General features: G+C 46.5%; 1 protein-coding gene across 4 annotated transcripts in view; it reads left to right on the top strand.

Moving 5' to 3' along the window:
- The window catches only part of LOC140385326 (activin receptor type-1-like), a 310,011-nt gene that overhangs the window by 211,294 nt on the left and 74,233 nt on the right, over positions 1-24,484 (top strand). For 3 of the 4 annotated variants that reach the window (XM_072467388.1, XM_072467385.1, XM_072467387.1), the window contains one exon: positions 20,353-20,604. In XM_072467388.1, the coding sequence (XP_072323489.1) occupies positions 20,353-20,604 (252 nt within the window). The remainder of the gene's footprint in view (positions 1-20,352; positions 20,605-24,484) is intronic. The other variant, XM_072467386.1, reaches the window with a different exon arrangement.

Below are 24,484 nucleotides of genomic sequence, written 5' to 3'. Positions count from 1 at the left end.
GTTGGATCTTCCGACTTCTGGCTCCGCCCTGAAGGCGGCGTATAAGAGCTCGAGCTTCTCCCCGCAGCCTCATTCTGTTGCTGAGCTGCTGGGGACAAGTCTCGCTTAATAAAGCCTAGATAGACTTCATCGCTTCTCGTCTTGCGTAAGTGATTGTGCGCTACAAGGTCCATGGGGCAAAGTTCAGAGGAGATGTGCGAGGCAGGTTTTTTATGCAGAGGGTGGTGAGTGCATGGAACGCTTTGCCAGGGGAGGTTGTGGAAGCAGATACATTAATGGCGATCAAAAGGCATCTTGACAAACACATGGATAGGGTGGGTGTAGAGGGAAATGGCACAAGGAAGTGCTGAGGGTACAGGCTTGTAGGGGCCGAAGGGACTGCTCCTGTGTTGTTCTATTTTGCCTATCTGATACTGACTCATTTATCCCAATGTTTCCTGTTGGTTAACCAATCCTCTATCCATGTTAACATATTAGTCCAAACATCATAACCTCTTATGGTGTATTGTAATCCTTTATATGGCAGCTTATCTTATGCCTTTTAGAAATCCAAATTCACTGCTGCTTCCCCTTGATCCACCCTGCTTGTTGCAGCCTCGGGGAATTCTAATAAATTTGTCAAACTCTATTTCTCTTTCACAAAACCATGTGACACTGCTTGTATAATGCTTTTCTAAATGACCTACTACTTCCTTATGATATTTTTTAATGATAGATGTTAGGCTAACTGGTTTGTAGTTTCCTGCTTCCTGACTCTCCTTGAACAGATGTGTTGCATTTGCAGTTCTCCAATCTATTGGGATCTTTTCAGAACCTTGGAAGTTTGCAATCAATGCATCCATTTTTTCTGCAGCCAGTTATTCTAAGACCCCAGGATGCAGGCCTTCCTGCAGAGGATGTGTCGGCCTTTAGTCCCAGTGCTATCAGGAAACACTTGCTTCTCAATAACACAGTTTGGGTTCCCCCAGAACTACTCGACTCCAGACTTCATTAAATCCTTGGTTCAAACCTGGTCAAATTCCAGAGGTGAGGTGAAATTGACTGCCCTTGACTTGCGATTCCTTTATCTCTGGCCTTTTATACATTCGCCCTTATCCTCTTCCACTTTGCTGTTAGTAGTCAGCTTCTTGGAACTTCCTCTGTGAAATTGTGCCCCAATCTTTCTGCATTTCAGCCTCATGCTTCTTTCAAAATATCTTGTCAAAGCCCATCTCTTTGAGATTTTAGTCACTCCACCTCATTCTTCCTTCCTTAGCTCATTTTGCTTTTCCATACCTGCAACTGTAAAGCACCTTGGGATTTTTTTGAACATTAAAAACATGTAGCTGTTGTTTGTATGATCAGATATTACAGTAGTACATAAGAACGAAGAGCAGGAATGGGCAATTCAGCCCCTCGAGTCCTCTCTGCCATTCTGTACGATCATGGCTGATCTTGTCTTGGTCTCAATTCCACTTACCTGCTCATTCTCCAGAACCCTTCAACCCATTATTAATTAAGAAATCTGTCTATCTCCTCAAATGTACCCAATGTGCCGGCATCCACCACACACTGTGGTGGTGAATTCCACAGATTCCCGACCCTTTGAGAGCAGTCATTTCTCCTCATCTGTTTCAAATCTGCTAGCCCTTCTCCTAAAGCTATGACCTCTCATTCTTGATTGCCCCAAAAGAGGAAGCATCACTTCCATGTCTACTTTGTCAGTACCATTTATCATCTTGTATACCTCAATTAAATTTCCCTTCATTCTTCTAAACTCGAGAGAGTATCGGCCTAAACTGCTCCATCCCTCTTCAAAAGACAAGTCCCTCATCTCTGGAATCAGTCTATCAATCTCCTCTGAACTTTTCTAATACAATTCCATCTCTCCTTGAATAAGGGGGCCAAAACTGTAAAGTACTGCAGATGCGGTCTTATACAGTTGCAGCAGCTCATCCCCTACTTTTATATTCTTTTTTTAAAAAATGTTTTTATTGAAGTATTTGTAAAATTTAATAACAAAAACAGAAAAGGAACAATCGGCGTGAACCATTAACATGGCGCAAAAAAAACAAACACAACACTTACCCCATCCCCCACACTCGGAAAGCTGCTACTGCTGACATTATAAATTAAAAATTTCCCCAAGAAAGTCGACGAACGACTGCCACCTCCGGGAGAACCCTAACATTGATCCTCTTAAGGCAAACGTTATTTTCTCGAGGCTGAGAAACCCAGCCATGTCACTAACCCAGATCTCTACGCTCAGGGGCTTTGAGTCCCTCCACAATAACAAGATCTGTCTCCGGGCTACCAGGGGGGCAAAGGTCAGGACATCGGCCTCTTTCACTCCCTGAACTCCCGGGTCTTCTGACACCCCAAAGATCGCCACCACCCGTGTTCCTAGCACCTTGGACATTGCCCTGGCAAACCCCTGCCAGAATCCCTCCAGCTTCGGGCATGCCCAAAACATGTGGACATGGTTTGCTGGGCTCCCCGCACACCTCGCACATCTGTCCTCTACCCCGAAAAACTTACTCATCCTCGCCGCCATCATGTGTGCCCGGTGGACCACCTTAAACTGGACTAGACTGAGCCTAGCACATGATGTGGAGGAATTGACCCTACTTAGGGCTTCCGCCCATAGTCCCGGCTCTAACTCCCCTCCTAACCCCCCCCTCCCACTTGCCTTTAAGCTCCTCCACCGGGGTTTCCTCCGCCTCCAACAGCTCCTGGTAGATATCCGACACCCCCACCCAGGTACCGGACACTACTCTATCTTGTATCCCCCGTGGCGGCAACAGCGGGAAGGCCACCACCTGCTTCCTCAGGAAGGTTCGCACTTATAAATACCTAAAGGCGTTCCCTGGCGGCAATTTAAACTTGTCCTCCAGTGCCTGCAGGCTGGGAAAGCTCCCATCTATAAACAGGTCACCCATCCTTCTAATATTCGCCCTCTGCCAGCTCTGGAACCCGCCATCCATCCTACCCGGCAGGAACCTGTGGTTATTACATCACGGGGTCCAGACAGACGCTCCCTCCACCCTCTTGTGCCTCCTCCACTGCCCCAGATCTTCCCCCATGTCTTCAATGTCGCCACCACCACCGGACTTGTGGAGTAGCGGGCCGGTGAGAATGGCAGAGGTGCCGTTAACAGCACACCCAAACTGGTGTCTTTGCATGACGTCGCCTCCAACTGTTCCCATGCCGACCCCCCCCCCCCCCCCTTCCCCCGCTTGAAAAAGGCCTTGGGGATGAAGATGGGAAGGCACTGGAATACAAATAAGAACCTGGGGAGGACCGTCATTTTCACGGTCTGCACCCTCCCCGCCAGTGACAGCGGGAGCATGTCCCCCTCCATTTGTTCCACCAGCCGGGTCAGATTAAGCTTGTGCGACAAATCCCACTTCCGGGCCACCTGTAGGGCTGGTTTAGCACAGGGCTAAATCGCTGGCTTTGAAAGTAGACCAAGGCAGGCCAGTAGCACGATTCAATTCCCGTACCAGCCTCCCCGAACAGGCGCCGGAATGTAGCGACTAGGGGCTTTTCACAGTAACTTCATTTGAAGCCTACTTGTGACAATAAGCGATTTCCTGTATCCCCAGGTAACGAAGGCTCTGCTCTACCCTCCTCAGCGGCAGCTCACTCAGTCTCTTCGCCTGTCCTTTAGCCTGGATCACAAACAACCCGCTCTTCCCCATGTTCAATTTATATCCCGAGAATCTGCCAATTTCCCTTAAGATTCGCAAGACCTCCCCCATCCCCTCCAAAGGGTCCGAAACATACAGGAGGAGATCAGCCGCGTAGAGCGAGACTCGATGCTCCACCCCCTCCCCCCGGACCAGCCCCTGCTAGTTCCTTGAAGCTCTCAACGCTATGGCCAGTGGCTCAATGGCTAGAGCAAATAATAACGGGGAATGGGGACACCCTTGCCTTGTACCCCGGTGCAATTTAAAATACTCCGACCTAAGCCGGTTCGTGCGCACGCTTGCCACAGGTGCCTGGTACAGCAATCGCACCCACCGGATAAAGCCCTCACCAGACCCAAACCTATCCAGCGCCTCCCACAGGTACTTCCACTCCACCAAAAGCTTTCTCTGCATCCATTGCTATCACAACCTCTGCTTCCTCCCCTTCCGAGGGCATCATAACAATATTTAAAAGTCTCTGCACATTAGCATTAAGTTGCCTGCCCTTAACGAATCCAGTCTGGTCTTCCCCTATCACCCCCGGGACACAATCCTCTATCCTCGTGGCCAAGATCTTAGCCAATAGCTTGGCATCCACATTTAGCAACGAGATTGGCCTGTAAGACGCACATTGTTCAGGGTCCTTCTCCCGTTTCAGAATGAGTCAGATCGAGGCCTGTGACATTGTAGGGGGGAGAATTCCCTTCTCTCTCGCCTCATTCAAGGTCCTCATCAGTAGTGGGCTCAACACCTCTGAAATGTTTTTTAAAATTCCACCGGGAACCCATCCGGTCCCGAAGCTTTGCCCAACTGCATGCCGTCCACCCCCTTAATAATTTCTTCTATCTCAATCGGTGCCCCCAGACCCTCCTCCACCCTCGGGAGCCTCAACTGGTCCAGAAATTGCCTCATCCCTTCAGCACCCGCGGTTCCGACGCATCTATTTTGCTGTAGAATTCCTTAAAAACTTCATTCACCCCCTTTGGGTCTGAGACCAAGTTGCCCTCCTTATTCTTTACTCCCACAATCTCCCTGGCCGCCTCTCTCTTCCTAAGCTGGTGCGCCAGCATCCTGATCGCCTTCTCCCCATATTCATACACCGCACCCCTAGCCTTCCTCAACTGTTCTACCGCTTTTCCTGTGGTCAACAATTCAAACTCCGCCTGAAGCTTGCGCCGCTCCCTCAGGAGTCCCGCGTCCAGGGCCTCCGCATATTTCCTGTCCACACGAAGTATCTCCTCCACTAATCTCTCCCTCTCCGCCCTTTCCCTCTTTTCTCTATGGGGCCGGATCGATATAGGTTCCCCTCTAACAACTGCCTTCAGGGCTTCCCAGGCCGTCGCTGCCGATACCTCTCCCATCTCGTTTGTTTCCAAATAGTTCTGGATACTCTTATTCACCTGCCCGCACGCCGCCAGCCTCTTCCCTGTCCTGGATTTTGAGCGATCCAATTCAGGTTCAATGACCGTATAAGATCCCCTCCCATGACCAAGTTGTGTGACTCAAGGTCCGGGATTTTGCCGTACACACGCCTCATAAACTCCACATCGTCCCAGTTCGGGGAGTAGACATTCACCAGCACCACTCGGATCCCCTCCAGCTTCCCACTCACCATGATATATCTACCCCCTTTATCAGCCACTATTCTCCCAGCCTCAAATGCCACTCGCTTGCTGATCAGAATTGCTACCCCCCTGGTCTTCGAGTCCAGCCCTGAGTGGAACACCTGACCCACTCAACCCTTCCTAAATCTCATCTGGTCTGTGACCTTCAGATGTGTCTCCTGGAGCATTACCATGTCTGCCTTTAGTCCCTTTAAATGCGCAAACACGTGTGCTCTCTTCATTGGGCCATTCAGATCTCTCGCGTTCCAAGTAATCAGCCTGGACAGGGGGTGGGGCTACTACCCCCCTCTAACACCAGAAACCTAATCACCCAAATCAAATACCAACTCAACACTAAGTCACCCCCCATCACGCTTCCGAGAGTCAGCTGATCCATGCTGACCCCAATAGCCCCCGCCCCTGGCGCCGGTCAGACTATCGCGCTATTGTTTGGACCCCTCTCCCCACATAGAAAAAACCTATTTACAAGATCACATTCCCCAGTAAGTAAACATCAGCTCTCCAAAAACCACTAGCATAACCATAAAGACGAACAGACACACTCACTTAAAACAAAACCCAGTCCCCCGAAGGGTAGTGCTAGCTTCAGGCCCCCCCCTCTCCCCTGTATCAACCACCTTCTAAACAAAGCGCCCTCCAACCGTCCACCCCCAACCTGCTCTCTCGCCATGTCTAACCACAATCTTGTTCGAAACAGAACACAAGTACAAATCGCCGCCTCCACCCATCTTTGAAGCATTAACTCAAGTCCAACTTCTCTTTAATAAATGTCCATACATCATCTGGCGACTCGAACTAATGGTGTTGGTCCTCATGTGTTACCCACAGTCTCGCTGGGTACAACACCCCAAACTTTACCCCCCTTCTTAAAGAGGGTCGTCTTTGCCCGGTTGAACCCCGCACGTCTCTTGGCCAGCTCCATACCCAGGTCCTGATAGATGCGCTCCTCATTATTCTCCCACTTGCTGCTCCGTTCCTTCTTGGCCCATCGCCGGATGCGCTCCTTGTCTGAAAATCAGTGAAAACGGATCGCCATGGCCCTTGGCGGGTCGTTTGCCTTGGGTTTCCTTGCGAGGGCTCTCTGTGCTCCATCCAGCTCCAGGGGTCGAGGGAAAGACCCCTCTCCCATCAACGACTCCAGCATACTCGTCACATACGCTCCCGCATCTGATCCCTCAATACCTTCAGGAAGGCCAACGATTCTTAAATTCTGCCTCCTGGTTCTGTTCTCCAGCTCCTCCAGCTTCTCCTGCATCTGTTTGTGGCTGGTTGGAGAAAAATCGCCTGGATCGCTTTCCCCTGGGCTGCCTGAGTCGCCACCATTTGGTCAATCGATGCTTTCATCGGGTCAAGCGGACCCCTTTTTAGCTCGGCAAAGCAACTCTTGAGAAACTCCATCTGTTGCTCCTTCGGCCAGTGAACTCCCTGGTCCTTGCCGTCTGCCATGGCTTCGCCGCACTGCCAGCTTCCCTCTATCGGTACTAATTCGTTTCACCCGGCCACTTCTGGTCCAGCTATCCATACACCAGGGGGGGGGGATATCCTCCTTACTGATGCTAACTCCACCGATTTATTTCATAAGTCTACAAAAATCCAGGAAAAAAGGTCTGAAAGTCCAATTCAGGCGAGAGCTATCGAATGTGCGGTAGCATTGTGGATAGCACAATTGCTTCACAGCTCCAGCGTCCCAGGTTCGATTCTGGCTTGGGTCACTGTTTGTGCGGAGTCTGCACATCCTCCCCGTGTGTGCGTGGGTTTCCTCCGGGTGCTCCGGTTTCCTCCCACAGTCCAAAGATGTGCAGGTTAGGTGGATTGGCCATGATGAATTGCCCTTAGTGTCCAAAATTGCCCTTAGTGTTGAGTAGAGTTACTGGGTTATGGGGATAGGGTGGAGGTGTTGACCTTGGGTAGGGTGCTCTTTCCAAGAGCCGGTGCAGACTCGATGGACCGAGTGGCCTCCTTCTGCACTGTATATTCTATGTAAATGTAAATACTCCTCCATGGCCTCCACCAGAAGTCCCCTACTTTTATATTCTATTCCTTTAGCTATAAAGGCAAAATTCCATTTGCCTTCCTTATTACCTGCAGTACCAGCATGCTAGTTTTCTGCGATTCATGCACAAGGACACCCAGATCCCTCGGCTCCAAAGCACTCTGAAGTTTCTCTCTATTTAAATAATAAGTTGCCTTTCTATTTATCTGACCAAAATGGCTAACCTCACTCTAATTCACGTTAAATTCCATCTGCCAAATTTTGGACCACTCACCTAATGTATCTATATCCAATTGTAAATATCTTCTACCCTCATTGCAACTTAGTATCCCACCTATTTTAGTGTCATCTCCAAATTTGGCAATAGCACCGTCTATCCAAACCATTAATTTTAAAAAATAAATAAATTTAGAGTACCCAATTAATTTTTTCCAATTAAGGGGCAATTTAGTGTGACCAATCCACCTACCTTGCACATCTTTGGGTTGTGGGGGCGAAACCCACGCAAACAGGGGAGAATGTGCAAACTCCACATGGACAGTGACCCAGAACTAGGATTGTACCTGGGACCTCGGTGCCGTGAGGCAGCAATGCTAACCACTGTGCCACTGTCCTGCCCTTCCAAGCCATTAATATATATTGTAAATGGTTGGGGCCCAAGGCACCCCACTAGTTATATCTTGCCAACCAGAAAAAGACAATTTATCCCGACCCTATGTCGATTAGCCAATCTTCTATTCAAGCTAATAAATTACCCCTAGCCGTGTGTGATCTTACCTTGTAGATTCACCTTTTGTGCGGCATCTTATCAAATGCCTTCTGGAAGTCCAGATATACTACGTCTACAGGATCCCCATTATCCATTTGGCTTGTTACATATTTGAAGAACTCTAGCAAATTGGTCAAATATTACCTTTTGTAAAACCATGCTGACACTGATGGATTGCATTTTGACTTTCCTGACATTTTTAAATGTCATGTAATTACTTCCTGATTAATATTCTAACAATTTCCCAAAGACAGATGTTGATCTAACTGGCCTATAGTTTCCTACTTTCTGCCCCCCCCCCCCCCGCTCCTTTTGAATAAGGGCAGTACATTAGCATTTTTTCATTGGAATCGTTCCTGCATCCACGGATCTATAAGCAATAGATCCACATGCTAACACCAGAATGTAAGCCATCAGGCCCTGGGGACTTGTCTTCCTTTAATCTGAGTGGTTTGTTTAGTACTTTTTCCCTATTGATGATAATTGTTCTACGTTCCTCCCGTTCTATTACCGTTGTATTACTTGTTACCATTGGGATGGTACTAGTATCCTCCACTCTGAAAACTGAAGCAAAATATTGATTTAACATCTCTGGCATTTCTGTGTTCCCCACTTCCTGATGTCTTCCTCCAAAGGACCAACATTTACTTTAGCTACTTTCTTCCCTTTTATATACTTACAGATGCTTTTGCTATCTTTTTTTTGTATTCCGTGCTAGTTTTCTTTCATAATTGACTTTACATTGCATTACACAAACCTGTCTGCCTTCAACTTAAGGATGCTGATTGCACACAAGTACAGGGTTGTGCACACAGCAGTCATGTGTCTTTTTATTATTTATTTCTTGTCATGTTTTAGTGCATTTCTGTAGCAGCTATTTAACTTTCCTTGCTTGCCAATCCTATCTGCTGTTCTGGTTGGCTATATAGACATGCTCACATGCTGGGCTATCTGATTTGATTAGTTGGCTATCTATTACTTTGTTTGGTATGTTTACCTTCCCACCCATACATTGGCTCCACAGTGCTCAAGTTGTTGCAAATTGACCACACAAAGGTTTCTTATTCACAATATTTCCTGGTTGAACAATTATACCTCTATATTGTGTGAAGCCACTTCGAGAAGGTGACCCATTGCATTAATTGATCTTTTGCAGTCTGTTATATTTTCCACATCTAATTGCAATGGTGAGAATAAATTCAATTCTGCTAACAGTTCTCACATCATGGTCTTGAATCTTTTTTCTTTACAAAATATTTTATTGAGGCATTTATCATTTTAGCAGTTTAAACATCAGAGATCCAACACGTGCAAAAACCCCACAATAACACACCTGACTCTCTCCCCCCCCCCCCCAGCCCTAACTACCCATACATTAGATCCCCTCCTCCCCCCAAGGTCGATAAATGGCTGCCAACCCCGAGCGAATCCCTATAATGAACTGCTTACGGTGAACTTAATTTTCTCTAGCCTAGGAAATCCTGCCATGTGACTGACCCAAACCCCCGACTTTGGAGGCTCCAAGTCCCTCCATCCCAGCAAAATCCGTCTTCGGGCCTCCAGGAAGGCAAAGGCCAAAACGTGCGGCCCCCCACCCGCCCCGGGCTCCCGGATCTTCCGACACTCCAAATATTCAACTTCCTAAAAAAATGCCTTGGGCATGAAGATTGTAAGACACTGAAACACGAACAGCAATCTTGGAAGGGCTGTCATTTTCATAGTCTGTACCCTCCCCGCCAGTGACAGCGGGAGCACGTCCCACCTACGGAAGTCCCCTTTCATTTGCTCAATCACCCTGCCTAAATTTAGTTTATGAAGCTGACCCCAGTCCCTTGCCACATGAACCCCCAGGTACCCAAATCTCCCTCCCTACTTTGAATGGCATCTCCCTCAGTCTCCTCTCCTGACCCCTTGTCTGGATCGCAAAAACCTCACTGTTGCCCATATTCAGTTTCTAACTTGAGAACCGACCAAATTCCTCCTGAATCCCCATAATTCCTGTAATTCCCCCCAACAGGTCTGTTATATAAAGGAGCAAATTGTCCGCATAGAGCGAGACCCTATGTTCCACCCCCCCCCCTCACTACCCACTGCCAAATGTTCGATGCTCTCAGCGCCATTGCCAAAGGCTCTATGGCCAGGGAAAACAGTAGTGGGGAGAGTGGACACCCCTGTCTCGTCCCCCGGTATAGAATAAAATATTCTGATCGAACCCGGTTTGTCCTTGCAATCGCCACCGGTGCCTGATAGAGCAACCGGACCCAATCCACAAATCCCTGCCCAAACCCAAACCTTCCCAGAACATCCCACAAGTACTTCCACTCCACTCAATCAAAGGCCTTTTCTGCATCCATGACCACCACCATCTCGACCTCGCGCCCCTAAGCAGGCATCATGGTTACATTTCGGAGCTGCCGAATGTTGGACGTCAGGTGTCGTCCCTCAACAAATCCTGTCTGGTCCTCCCCTATTACTCCAGAACTCAATCCTCTATACGTGTGGCCAAAATCTTTGCCAGCAATTTCGCAGGGAGATCCACATTTAGCAGGGAGATTGGCCTATACGACTCACTGCTCTCCAGATCCTTAACCCGCTTCAAAATAAGGGAAATCGATGCCTGCGATAATGTTGGGGGGAGCTCTCCCAGCTCCTTTGACTCATTAACAGCCTTTACCAAGAGCGGCCCCAAGAGCTGGAAAACTTTTTATAAAACTTAACCGGGTATCCGTCTGGTCCTGGGGTTTTACCCGATTGCATCGCCCCAACACGTCTATAACCTAGCCAAGCCCAATTGGGGCTCCCAAATCCTCCACCAACTCCTCATCTATCCTCGGGAACTCCAGCCCTCCCAGAAATTGTTTCATCCCCTCCTCCCCAGCGGGGTTTCCGATTTATATGATTTACTATAAAATTTCAGAAACACATCGTTCACCCCGCAGGATCCAGAATCACCTCCCCCCTATATCTCTCACTTTCCCAATCTCTCTCGCCGCCTGCTGTTTCCTCAGCTAGTGCATCCTGCTGGCTTTTTCCCCATACTCATACACCGTCCCCTTTACCCTCCTCAGCTATCCCTCTGCCTTACCTGTGGACAGGAGCCCAAATTCCAGCTGCAGCCTCTGACGCTCCTTCGAATGTCCGTCATCCGGAGACTCGGCATAGCTCCTGCCCACCTGTAACATTTCACCTACCAATCTGTCCAACTATGCCTGCTCAGCCTTCTCCTTATAGACCCGAATTGAGATAAATTCCCCCTAATAACCGCCTTCAGTGCCTCCCAAACCAACCCCGCAGAAACCTCACCCGTGTCATTGATACCTATATATCCCCGAATGACCTCCCTCACCCACTCGCACACCTCCTCCGCCACTAACAGCCCCATATCCAACCTCCATTGCGGGCGCTTGGCCTTTCTCTTGCTAACTTGCAAGTCCATCCAGTGCAGGGATCGATTTCCCCCCTGCGCTCTATGAACCCCCGGAGCTCCCTTGCCATTGCTGATAACTTCAATAACAGACCTAGAACTCGACCGGTCCAGCCTTGGATCCAGGACAGTATTGAAATCTCACCCCATAATCAGTCGACGTGAATCTCGGTCTGGGATCTTCCCTAGTACCCGTCTAACAAACTCAACATCATCCCAGTTTGGGGCATATATATTTACCAATACCACGGCCATTCCCTCCAGCTTCCCACTAACCATAACATATCAATCCCCTGGGTCCGCTTCTATATTCCCCACTTCGAATGCCACCTACTTATAAACCAAGGTCACCAACCCCCTTGTTTTAAAGTTGTCACGTGAGAGTACCTTGAAGACATGGATGTTTAAGCAATATACCTTTATGAAAACAGTGATGTCAGAGAGTGGGTGGGGCTGAGCTCAGGTCAGCCATTTTGTAGTTTAGTTTTGCAGTTTGAAAAGAGCTTGGGGAGTGTCTGTGTTTGCAGTGAGCTGGATCTCTGCCATGAAAAACTATCTCTGGATCATTAGGGTGATTTAAACTCATAATAGTAAAGCCTTTAACCTGATGTGATTCTGTTTAAATATGTTAAGTCTCTTGGAAGTTTGAAGGAACATTTTGAGGAATTATTTACTATTGCAATATTTTCTGAGTTATCTTTGAAGTTAGGGGTGTTAAGGGATCCAATGTTTATTGAAGATGTTAAGTTGAGTTCATGGAATAAACATTGTTTTGTGTTTAAAAACCCACGTGTCCATAATTGTAATCCCACACCTTGGGATAAAGCCATGTGCTAGGAAAAGCAACAAATACATTAAAGGGGGAGTTTGGTTGAACTCCATGATACATTTTGGGGTTCTGAAAACGCCTCACCCATAACAATTGGGGGCTCGAGGGGAATAAAAGGCTATTTATTGCATTGGCTTTTGTGAACTTAAAGACAGTGAAGGATCGTTGCTTTTCCGGTGTGGTATTTTAGTTTAAGTGGGGAGAGTGTTGTGAACAATGGCTCTTTCAGAGGCTCAGAAGTTTTTGGGGTTGGAGGATGTCACACCTAGTACCTTATGGACAGAAACGAAACGCAGACTGTTAGATTTGGCAAGAACATTGCAGTTAACATTACCTGACAAAATGAGAAAAGATGAGGTAATTATGGCGGTGGTTAAGCATTTAAAGTTGCCTGAGATAGAGTTTGACTCAAGGGAAATGGCAAATATTCAGTTGCAAATTAAACAAATGAAACATGGGAAAGAATTAAAGCGGCTTGAATACGAGATGAGAGAGAGGAAAAAGAGAGAGAGGGGAAAAAGAAAAGGAGAGAGAAGAAAGGAGAAAAGAAAGAATGGCCCCAGCAGAACAAAAAGAAAAAGAAAGGAAGATGCAGATCAGGAAAAAAGATCAAGAGAGGGAGTTTGAACTTCAGAAAATGGCCATGAAACATGACAATCAGTTAAAATTGGCAGATGTAAAGGGAAACGTACAGTTGGATGATAGTGATGAGGATAGTGAGAAAGAGCGTCATGGTCGAAGGCTTGGTGGGAATCTATTTAAATACATCCAAGCATTGCCAAGGTTTGACGAGAAGGAAGTGGAAGCCTTTTTCATTTCATTTGCGAAGGTAGCTAAACAAATGAAATGGCCACAGGACATGTGGGTATTACTGATTCAAACAAAGCTGGTAGGTAGAGCTAGTGAAGAGTTTGCATCACTACCGGAGGAGGTATCTGGAACGTATGAGGAGGTGAAGAAATCCATCTTAAGTGCATATGAGCTAGTGCCTGAAGTTTACAGACAAAGGTTTAGAAATTTAAGGAAATAATTTGGTCAAACATGCATGCAGTTTGAAAGGCTCAAACAGAGTAATTTTGATAGGTGGATAAGGGCTTTGAAAATAGACCAAACGTATGAAGCTCTGAGAAATTATACTTTTGAAGGAGTTTAAAAATTCAATTCCTGATATAGTGAGAACTCATGTGGAAGAACAGAGGGTTAAAACTGCGAGATTAGCAGCGGAAATGGCAGATGATTATGAATTAGTTCATAAATCAAAGATTGGTTTCCGACATCAGTTTCAGCCGGTGAGAGATAGAAACTGGGGACATGAGAAATACTCAAGTGGTAAAGGTGATCTGATGGGAGACAATAAAGAGAGTGTACCTCAGATTAAAAATGAAATCCAGGAGGGTGGAAAAGAAATGAAAAGTTTCGGATGTTTTCACTGTAATAAACTAGGCCATGTAAAGTCACGGTGTTGGTGGTCGAAGAAAAGCACTGGGAAGGCTGGTGTGGTAAAACAGGATAAGACAGTGGGTTTGTTAGAGTGGCAAAGAAAAGCCCAAGGGAAGCGAAGGAGGTGCAAACAATTGTACAGCCTGTTCAAGAAGTAATTGTTAAGAAGATACCAGATGTCTTTAAAGAATTTACTTGTGTGGGTAAAGTTTACTCGTGTATCAGGAGGAGCAGGTAAAGAAGGCTACAGGGGCTAGTCAATCTTTAATGGTAAGAGATGAGGAATTATGTAGTTTGGGAAGAATGTTGCCAGAAAAGGTGGTGATATGTGGAATTCAGAGTGAGAGAAGTAGCGTTCCATTATATAAGGTAAGGTTGGAAAGTCCAGTGAAGAGTGGTGAAGTGGTAGTAGGAGTAATAGATAAACTATCTTGTTCAGGAATACAGTTTATCTTGGGTAATGGTATAGCTGGATCGCAGGTGGGAGTGATGTCTACTGTGGTTGATAAGCCAGTGGAAAATCAGACAACTGAAGGGTTGAAGGACGAATATCCTGGGATTTTTCCGGATTGTGTAGTAACAAGGTCGGAAAGCCACAGGTTAAGACAAGAGGAGAAATCAAAGAGTGAAGTTGAAGTGCAATTATCAGAAACTATTTTTGATCAGATGGTTGAAAAAGAACAGGTGGAGGATGAGGCGGATATTTTTAGTTCAGGAGAATTGGCGGAGTTACACCAGAAAGATGTAGAAATGAAATGGATATATCAGAAAGCATATACGGAAGAGGAATCTGAGTGTATACCAGAGTGTTATTACCGTAAAAATGATGTCTTGATGAGAAAATGGAGACCTGTACATATGCAGGTGGATGAAAAGTGAGCAGAAGTTCATCAAGTAGTATTGCCGGTAGGGTTTAGAAAGGAGGTGTTGCGAGTTGCACATGAGGTACCAGTGGGAGGTCATTTGGGAATAAGGAAAACTCAAGCTAAAATCCAGAAATGTTTTTATTGGCCTGGACTACATAAAGATGTAGTTAAATTTTGTCACACATGTCAAGTGATAGGGAAACCTCAAGCAGTGATAAAACCAGCACCCTTAATACCCATTCCAGCATTTGAGTCCTTATCGATTGTGTAGGACCACTTCCTAAAACAGAAAGTGGGAATTAATATCTTTGGACTATAATGGATGTGTCTACTAGGTTTCCAGAGGTCATTCCAGTACATGATATTACAGCTAAAAGGATTGTGGAGGAGTTACTTAAATTCTTTACTAGATATGGGCTACCCACAGAAATTCAATCGGATCAAGGATCAAATTTTACTTCAAAGTTATTCAACAAAGTTATGGACAGCTTAGGAATAAAACAATTTAAATCAACTGCGTACCATCCTGAATCGCAGGGAGCATTAGAAAGGTGGCATCAGACATTAAAGACAATGTTGAGGGCGTATTTGTCAAGATTATCCAGAGGATTGGGATAAAGGAATCCCATTCGTATTGTTTGCAATTAGGGATGCAACTAATGAGTCTACCAAATTTAGTCCTTTTGAACTAATTTTTGGTCATGAGGTAAGAGGACCACTTAAATTGATTAAGGAAAAATTGGTGGGTGAGAAATCGGAAATTGCACTATTGGATTACGTGTCAAATTTCAGGGAACGATTAAATAGAGCAGGTGAATTGGCGAGACAACATTTGAAAGTTGCACAAAATGTGATGAAACGGGTAGCAGGCAAGAAATCCAAAGTTCGTAGTTTTGCCAGTGGGGATAAAGTTTTAGTGTTGTTACCAGTGGTAGTGGAGCCTTTAAAAGCTAGGTTTTGTAGACCGTATCAGATTGAAAGGAAATTAAGTGAGGTGAATTATGTGGTAAAAGCACCAGATAGAAGGAGGAGTGTGTCATGTGAATGTACTTACAAGGTACTTTGAAAGGGAAGGAGAGAAAAAGGAGGTTTTAATGATTCTAACTCCGTGACGAACGAAATCCAGATGACTGTGAATTTGACACATCTCAAATTAAATTGGAAAATGAGGATGTTGTTAAAAATTGGGATGAATTGTTAAGTTACCTTCCAGAGGAAAAACGAATTGACCTGAAAGAATTATTGATATCACATGGGCAAGTTTGTAGAGATAAATTGGGAAGTACTAAAATGGCTATACATGATGTAGATGTGGGAAATGCTGTTCCTATCAAACAACATCCATATAGACTTAATCCTTTAAAATTGGCACAGGTTAACAAATAGATTTAAAGTATGCTTAAAAATGGCATAATTGAAGTGGGTTGCAGCCAATGGAGCTCACCCATAGTGATGGTACCTAAACCAGACGGTACCCAACGGTTGTGTGTGGACGATCGAAAGGTGAATGCAGTTACAAGAACGGACTTTTATCCTATCCCACGTTTGAAGGATTGCATTGCGAAAGTGGGACAATCTGCTTTTATTTCCAACTTCCAGACATGGAAAGAACATTTAAAACATCGTATGGAGTTCTTCGATCGACTTCAGGAGGGCGGGATTGGTGATGAACCTAGCCGAATGTGAATTTGGAGAAGCCCGAATCACTTTCCTTGCGGAGTTTCCGATACCCTCAAGACGAAGGGAAAAAATGCGATTTCTTAGCATGAGTGGATTTGATCGAACATTTGTGCAAAACGTTTTGTGGCGTGATTACTCCACTGATGGACTTGCTAATGAAACATCAAAAATTTCAATGGACAGCGGACTTTCAACAGGCATTTGACTGCCTGAAAGCTGTGATCACCAATGGTCCTGTATTGGAGAATTACAAGGGACTCTGTGGTCAGATTGAATTAAAGTATCTGATTCTAAAGAGAAATGCCGAGAAGTAGAGGAATGGATGGATCGTGCAGAGACTGTGTTCAAAGAGACTGTCAATCGAGAAGGATTTCGGTTGGAGGAAGAAGAACAAAGACAAATGGACTATATTACTATACCTGTTTGTATGTGTTGTTTGTTTCTTTTAAACAAAAAGGTATATTTAGTATGTACATTTCGTAGTGGATGGTGCAAAAGTGAAAAATGAAACCATCTTGAAGTTGATGGGTTTTTTTTTCTTGGGGGGAGGTGTCATGTGAGAGTACCTTTAAGACAGGGATGTTTAAGCGATGTACCTTTAAGAAAACAGTGATGTCAGAGAGTGGGTGTGACTGAGCTCAGGTCAGCCATTTTGCAGTTTAGTTTTGCAGTTTGAAAAGAGCTTGGGGAGTGTCTGTGTTTGGCAGTGAGCTGGATCTCTGCCATGAAAGACTATCTCTGGATCATTAGGGTGATTTAAACTCATAATAGTAAAGCCTTTAACCTGATGTGATTCTGTTTAAAGATGTTAAGTCTCTTGGAAGTTTGAAGGAACATTTTGAGAAATTATTTACTGTTGCAATATTTTCTGAGTTATCTTTGAAGTAAGGGGTGTTAAGAGAGCCAATGTTTATTTAAGATGTTAAGTTGAGTTCATGGAATAAACATTGTTTTGTGTTTAAAAACCCACGTGTCCATAATTGTAATCCCACACCTAGGTAACAAGCCGTGTGCTAGGAAAAGCAACAATACATTAAAGGGAGAGGCTGGTTGAACTCTATGATACATTTTGGGGTTCTGAAAACGCCTCGCCCATAACAGTCATTTTACACCCCGAATGGAACTCCTGTTCAACCCATCCCTTCTTTGACCTAATCAAATTCCCCATCTAACGATGTGTCTCCTGCAACATAGCCACGTCCGCCTTCAGTTGCCCCAAGTGCGCGAACATGCGGGCCTTTTTGACTGGCCCATTCAGTCCCCGAATGTTCCACGTGACCAGCCTTGCCAGGGGGGCACCCCGCCCTCCTCTCCTGCCGATCAACCATAACCTCCCCTAGACCAGTGTGCGGCCCATCTCCCGCACCTCCCCTGGCCCGCTCTCTGGCAACTACCGTCATCAGCCCTCCTCCCCCCTCCACTTTGAACCCCTCCCCGTCAGCAGTATAATCTCCCCCCCCCATTTTCCCCCTCCCAAATCGATCTTCAGCTCACTCCCACTTTGCTTCTGTGAACTAGCCCCCTCAGCTAGCCTAGTGGCCCCCGTCCATGGTGCTGAGCATCCTACCACCGCCCCCTCCCCCCTCTTAGTGCAAACGGTCAAATCACGGGCAAGAAGTAAAAACAAACAATCCCTCCCAAGGTCCGAACACAGAGACCCACCCCTCATCCCTTAACAAAGCACTGTAAACCGGCCACACCCCAAACAGGATCGAAGAACGGGAAACAAAAGAAAGAAATACAAACAGCGTAAACCCAAAGTTTTTCACAACATAGTTCAGTTGTCCTCAATCAAAGTTCAAGGACCTCCTTCGCCTGCCAGTCCATTCCCCTTCATAAAGTTTGCTGCCTCCTCCGCCAACTCAAAGTACAGCACCCGGCCCCAGAAGTCACCCATAGGCGAGCAGGATACAGTAGTCCAAACTTTACGCCCTTCTTGTACAGGGCTGACTAGACCTTATTAAAGCTCGCCCTCCTCTTCGCGAGCTCTGCTCCCAGGCAGGTCTTGGTACACCCGAATATCAACGTCTTCCCAAGTGCATTACATCGTCTGCCTGGCGCACCTCATGATGCGCTCCTTGTCCAGGAATCGATGCAATCGTACCACCATTGCCTCGGTGGCTCACCCTCCCCTTCCCTGAGCAGTTCCTCCAGCATCTTGCATATGCACCCGCATCCGATCCTTCGATTCCCTCCGGCAGACCCACGATTCGGATGTTCTGCCTCCGAGAACGGTGCTCCAGTTCCTTCACTTTCTCCAGCAGTCGCTTCTGCTAGTCACGCATCAGCCCAATCTCTGCTGTCATCGAGGTGGACTGTTCCTCCTGTTCCCCCGCCAGTTCCTCCAAACTCTGGATCACCTGTCCCTGGGCTGCCAGTCTCGTCTCCTCGCGGTCAACCGCCACCTTGGTCGAGTCCACCGCCTGGGCCAGGTCCTCCGTACGTTCCTTCTGGTGTTGGGTGAACTTCTCATTTCTGAAGCTCACCAACAGGTCCACCGACCACTGAGCCGAAGGGGATAGACCCTGCCCGTCCACCATCGCCTTCTCATTTTTGTCTGTCCTTTTGAAATGCTCTTGGATGTTGAGTTCCCATCCCTGGTCACCCTGCAGCCATGTTTCCGTCATCCCCAATATGGCATACTCAGTTACACAATTAATTAATCAATGTTATTGCAAATGCTCCGCGCATGAAAGCATCAAGCCTTGAAGCTTATCTTTATAATATCCTTTGACCCGCTTCGATTATTTTTCACCAGCAATTTTAGTTTAAACTCTTCCCAACCAGGTTGCCAATGTGGGGCAGCACAGTGGTTAGCACAGTTGTTTCACAGCTTCAGGGTCCCAGGTTCGATTCCAGGCTTGGGTCACTGTCTGTGCAGAGTCTGCACATCCTCCCCGTGTGTGCGTGGGTTTCCTCCGGGTGCTTCGGTTTCCTCCCACGGTCCAAAGATGTGTAGGTTATGTGGATTGGCCGTGTTAAGGTGTCCAAAAGGTGGGGTGGGATTACTGGGTTGCGGGAATAGGGTGGAGGTGTGGGCTCGGGTATGGTGCTCTTCCCAAGGGCCAGTGCAGACTCGATGGGCCGAATGGCCTCCTTCTGCACTGTAAATTCTATGGTTCAACCCCTCTAGCAAATACCCCTCTTAGGACATCAGTCCCGATCCTGCCCTGGCGCAACCCATCCAGTTTGTACTGGTCCCATGTCCACCAAAACCAATCCCAATGTCCCAGGAATTTGAAACCCTTCCCCTCCCACCATCTCTTCAGCCACATATTTGAATTGCAACTACTGAATTGTTGGTCAGATATCTGTAACCATGAAGTTGCTGTGCCCTGTGAAGAATGGCTCAGTTTCTTATTTGAGACATGTAACTTTAAATGCCAGTTTTGAACGTTCCATTTATTCCATCGCGTTCTTAATTTCTACTGGACACCCATGGGTACTTAACAAATTGTGTCCATTTTGGTCACTACTATGTCAGTGAAAAGTTACATTTCTTGTGAGAGAGCTAAATGAAGATATGAAAAAGGCATTAGAATGACTTGAGACAGCATGAAAATCCTTCACTTAAGTAGAAACGTTAGGAACATTTCGCTGGAGATCGTTGCTGGCTAGAATTGTAAAAGGTGGATTGCCAGTTTGTTGTTTGTGGATGAAGTTGAGGTTTCAGCCCACCAATGTGGGACATCCTCGGAGCGTACCATTACTCTTATTTGAAATGGATACAGACTGAGTAACGGAAAAAGGTTTTGTTTTTAGTTAGAGCATGATCGGCACAGGCTTGGAGTGCTGAAGGGCCAGTTCCTGTGCTGTACTTTTCTTTGTTCTTTGTTGAATGACTAGACCTGCATGGGCAGGGAGAGGTGTATTACATTCATCTCCACCGCCTTTTCCTAGCAGCTAAGTTTCACCAGTTTCAGTGAACGTGATAATTTAAAAACATACATCCAAGTTTAATTACGCACAAAATCGGTTGAACTGCTGAATTTAAAATGTTCCCTCTGGTCATTCTAATATTGAGCAAATGTTTTCTCTTTTTTGTGCGTGTGTCAAAGAAGACAGCTCAAATGTTGAGTGCATCTGCGAGGGCAGCACATGTGGGACAGAGCCTCTTTGCCAGGGTCTACGGTGTTTTGCTTCAGTCACACAAAATGGAGAAGGTCCAGTATTCCAGAAAGGTTGCTTTGCTACCCGTGAGCAGGTCGAAATGTCCTGCAAGATCTCGCCCTCGGAACGCTCTGTTGTCCGGTGCTGCAGTGATAACCTGTGTAACAGGAACATTACAGCAATGCCCCTTCTTTCTCAAGGTAAGAATTAGAATGTTTTGATTCTTTTGTAACAAACATGGGGGGAAATATATATGTGCTGTTTTTCTGAGAGCATAGTTTATTCCAGGAAATTCCACCATGGTGTCTTTGAGTGATAGCACACTTGCTAAGTGGTTCGTTGATCCCATGCCTCTGGGTTACTAATGCTCTGACATTGTCACTATGCCTCGTCATTACTTCCTGCTGCAGCCTTAGCCTGAGGAAGTTGAACCGTGACGTCACAGCCTGCAGGTAAGGGACTGGCTGGTGACTGGTAAGTAGTTTTTCTTTTATTTTCCCTCAGTTGTTATCGTGCGGGGCGCAGAGGTTGCTGAGTGAGTGCTTGCTGGGAGGGGGAGTGAATAAAAGATAAGCTCTTTCTTTTTCTTAATCTAGAAGGGATGGCAGGGAAGGTAGTGCAATGTTCCTCCTGCAGAATGTTTGAGCTGAGGGTCGCCGTCAGTGTCCTTGCTGATTTCATCTGTGGGAAATGCACCCATCTCCAGCTCCTCAGAAACCACGTTAGGGAACTGGAGCTGGATGAACTTCGGATCATTCGGGAGGCAGAGGTGGTCATAGATAGAAGCTTCAGGGATGTAGTTACTCCGAAGAATAAAGATAGATGGGTGACGGTGAGAGGGGCTGGGAGGAAGCATTCAGTACAGGGATCCCCTGTGGTCATTCCCCTTAGTAACAAGTATACCGCTTTGGATACTGTTGGGGAGGGAGGGGGGGACCTACCAGGGGTAAGCCATGGGGTACAGGTCTCTGGCACAGCGTCTTTCCTTGTTGCTCAGAAGGGAAGGGGGAGAGGAGAAGAGCATTAGTCGTTGGAGACTCTATAGTTAGGGGGATAGATAGGAGATTCTGTGGGAACGAGAGAGACTCACGGTTGGTGTGTTGCCTCCCAGGTGCCAGTGTGCGTGATGTCTCGGATCGTGTTTTCGGGATCCTTAAGGGGGTGGGGGAGCAGCCCCAAGTCGTGGTCCACATAGGTACCAACGACATAGGTCGGAAAAGGGATAGGGATGTAAGGCAGGAATTCAGGGAGCTAGGGTGGAAACCTTGATCTAGGACAAACCGAGTTATTATCTCTGGGTTGTTACCCGTGCCACGTGATAGCGAGACTAGGAATAGGGCGAGAGAGGAGTTAAACACGTGGCTACAGGGATGGTGCAGGAGGGAGGGTTTCAGATACCTGGATAATTGGGGCTCATTCTGGGGTCGGTGGGACCTCTACAAACGGGATAGTCTACACCTGGACCAGAGGGGTACCAATATCCTGGGAGTGAAATTTGCTAATGCTCTTCGGGAGGGTTTAAACTAGTTCAGCAGGGGCTTGGGAACCTGAATTGTAGCTCCAGTATACAGGAGGTTGAGAGTAGTGAGGTCATGAGTAAGGTTTCAAAGTTGCAGAAGTGTACCGGCAGGCAGGAAGGTGGTTTAAAGTGTGTCTTCTTCAATGCCAGGAGCATCCGGAATAAGGTGGGTGAACTTGCGGCATGGGTTGGTACCTGGGACTTCGATGTTGTGGCCATTTCGGAGACATGGATAGAGCAGGGACAGGAATGGTTGTTGCAAGTGCCGGGGTTTAGATATTTCAGTAAGTTCAGGGAAGGTGGTAAAAGAGGGGGAGGGGTGGCATTGTTAGTCAAGGACAGTATTACGGTGGCAGAAAGGACGTTTGATGAGGACTCGTCTACTGGGGTAGTATGGGCTGAGGTTAGAAAAAGGAAAGGAGAGTTCACCCTGTTAGGGGTTTTCTGTAGGCCTCCGAAAAGCTCCAGAGAAGTAGAGGAAAGAATTGCAAAGATGATTCTGGATAGGAGCGAAAGCAACAGGATAGTTGTTATGGGGGACTTTAACTTTCCAAATATTGACTGGGAACGCTATAGTTTGAGTACTTTAGATGGGTCTGTTTTTGTCCAATGTGTGCAGGAGGGTTTCCTGACACAGTATGTAGATAGGCCAACGAGAGGCGAGGCCATATTGGATTTGGTACTGGGAAACTAACCAGGACAGGTGTTAGATTTAGAGGTAGGTGAGCACTTTGGTGATAGTGACCACAATTCGATTAAGTTTACTTTAGTGATGGAAAGGGATAGGTATATACCGCAGGGCAAGAGTTATATCTGGGGAAAGGCAATTATGGTGCGATGAGGCAAGACTTAGGATGCATCGGATGGAGAGGAAAACTGCAGGGGATGGGCACAATGGAAATGTGGAGCTTGTTCAAGGAACAGCTACTGCGTGTCCTTGATAAGTATGTACCTGTCAGGCAGGGAGGAAGTGGTCGAGCAAGGGAACCGTGGTTTACTAAAGCAGTGGAAACACTTGTTAAGAGGAAGAAGGAGGCTTATGTAAAGATGAGACATGAAGGTTCAGTTAGGGCACTCGAGAGTTACAAGTTAGCTAGGAAGGACCTAAAGAGAGAGCTAAGAAGAGTCAGGAGGGGACATGAGAAGTCTTTGGCAGGTAGGATCAAGGATAACCCTAAAGCTTTCGCTAGATATGTCCGGAATAAATGAATGACTAGGGTAAGAGTAGGGCCAGTCAAGGACAGTAGTGGGAAGTTGTGCTTGGAGTCCGAGGAGATAGGAGAGGTGCTAAATGAATATTTTCCGTCAGTATTCACACAGGAAAAAGACAATGTTGTCAAGGAGAATACGGAGATTCAGGCTACTAGACTAGAAGGGCTTGAGGTTCATAAGGAGGAGGTATTAGCAATTCTGGAAAGTGTGACAATAGATAAGTCCCCTGGGCTGGATGGGATTTATCCTAGGATTCTCTGGGAAGCTAGGGAGGAGATTGCTGAGCCTTTGGCTTTGATCTTTAAGTCATCTTTGTCTACAGGAATAGTGCCAGAAGACTAGAGGATAGCAAATGTTGTCCCCTTATTCAAGAAGGGGAGTAGAGACAACCCCGGTAACTATAGACCAGTGAGCCTTACTTCTGTTGTGGGCTAAATCTTTAAAAGGTTTATAAGAGATAGGATGTGTAATCACCTGGAAAGGAATAATTTGATTAGAGAGTCAACATGGTTTTGTGAAGGGTAGGTTGTGCCTCACAAACCTTATTGAGTTCTTTGAGAAGGTGACCAAATAGGTGGATGAGGGTAAAGCAGTTGATGTGGTGTATATGGATTTCAGTAAAGCGTTTGATAAGGTTCCCCACGGTAGGCTACTGCAGAAAATACGGAGGCATGGGATTCAGGGTGATTATACCTTTCTAAAGAATAAAGGGATTCGGGGATATGGTGTACGGGCCGAAGAGTGGAGCTGAGTCCACAAAGATCAGCCATGATCTCATTGAATGGCGGAGCAGGCTCGAGGGGCCAGATGGCCTACTCCTGTTCCTAGTTCTTATGTTCTTATTTAGCAGTTTGGATCAGAAGTTGGCGAGCTGGAAGAAGACAAAGGGTGTCTGGAGGTTGATGGAAAATGTTCAGACTGGAGTCCAGTTACTAGTGGTGTACCACAAGGATCTGTTTAGGGGCCACTGCTGTTTGTCATTTTTATAAATGACCTGGAGGAGGGCGTAGAAGGATGGGTGAGTAAATTTGCAAATGACACTAAAGTTGATGGAGTTGTGGACAGTGCGGAAGGATGTTACAAGTTACAGAGGGACATAGATAAGCTGCAGCGCTGGGCTGAGAGGTGGCAAATGGAGTTTAATGCAGAAAAGTGTGAGGTGATTCATTTTGGAAGGAATAACAGGAAGACTGAGTACTGAGCTAATGGTAAGATTCTTGGCAGTGTGGATGAGCAGAGAGATCTCGGTGTCCACGTACATAGATCCCTGAAAGTTGCCACCCAGGTTGAGAGGGTTGTTAAGAAGGCATACGGTGTGTTAGCTTTTATTGGTAGAGGGATTGAGTTTC

The sequence above is a fragment of the Scyliorhinus torazame genome, chromosome 11, assembly GCF_047496885.1.
Source record: "Scyliorhinus torazame isolate Kashiwa2021f chromosome 11, sScyTor2.1, whole genome shotgun sequence".
Classification (NCBI taxonomy): domain Eukaryota; kingdom Metazoa; phylum Chordata; class Chondrichthyes; order Carcharhiniformes; family Scyliorhinidae; genus Scyliorhinus; species Scyliorhinus torazame.
Note: the sequence above shows the minus strand (reverse complement) of the source record. Positions and strands in the feature narration are given on the sequence as shown.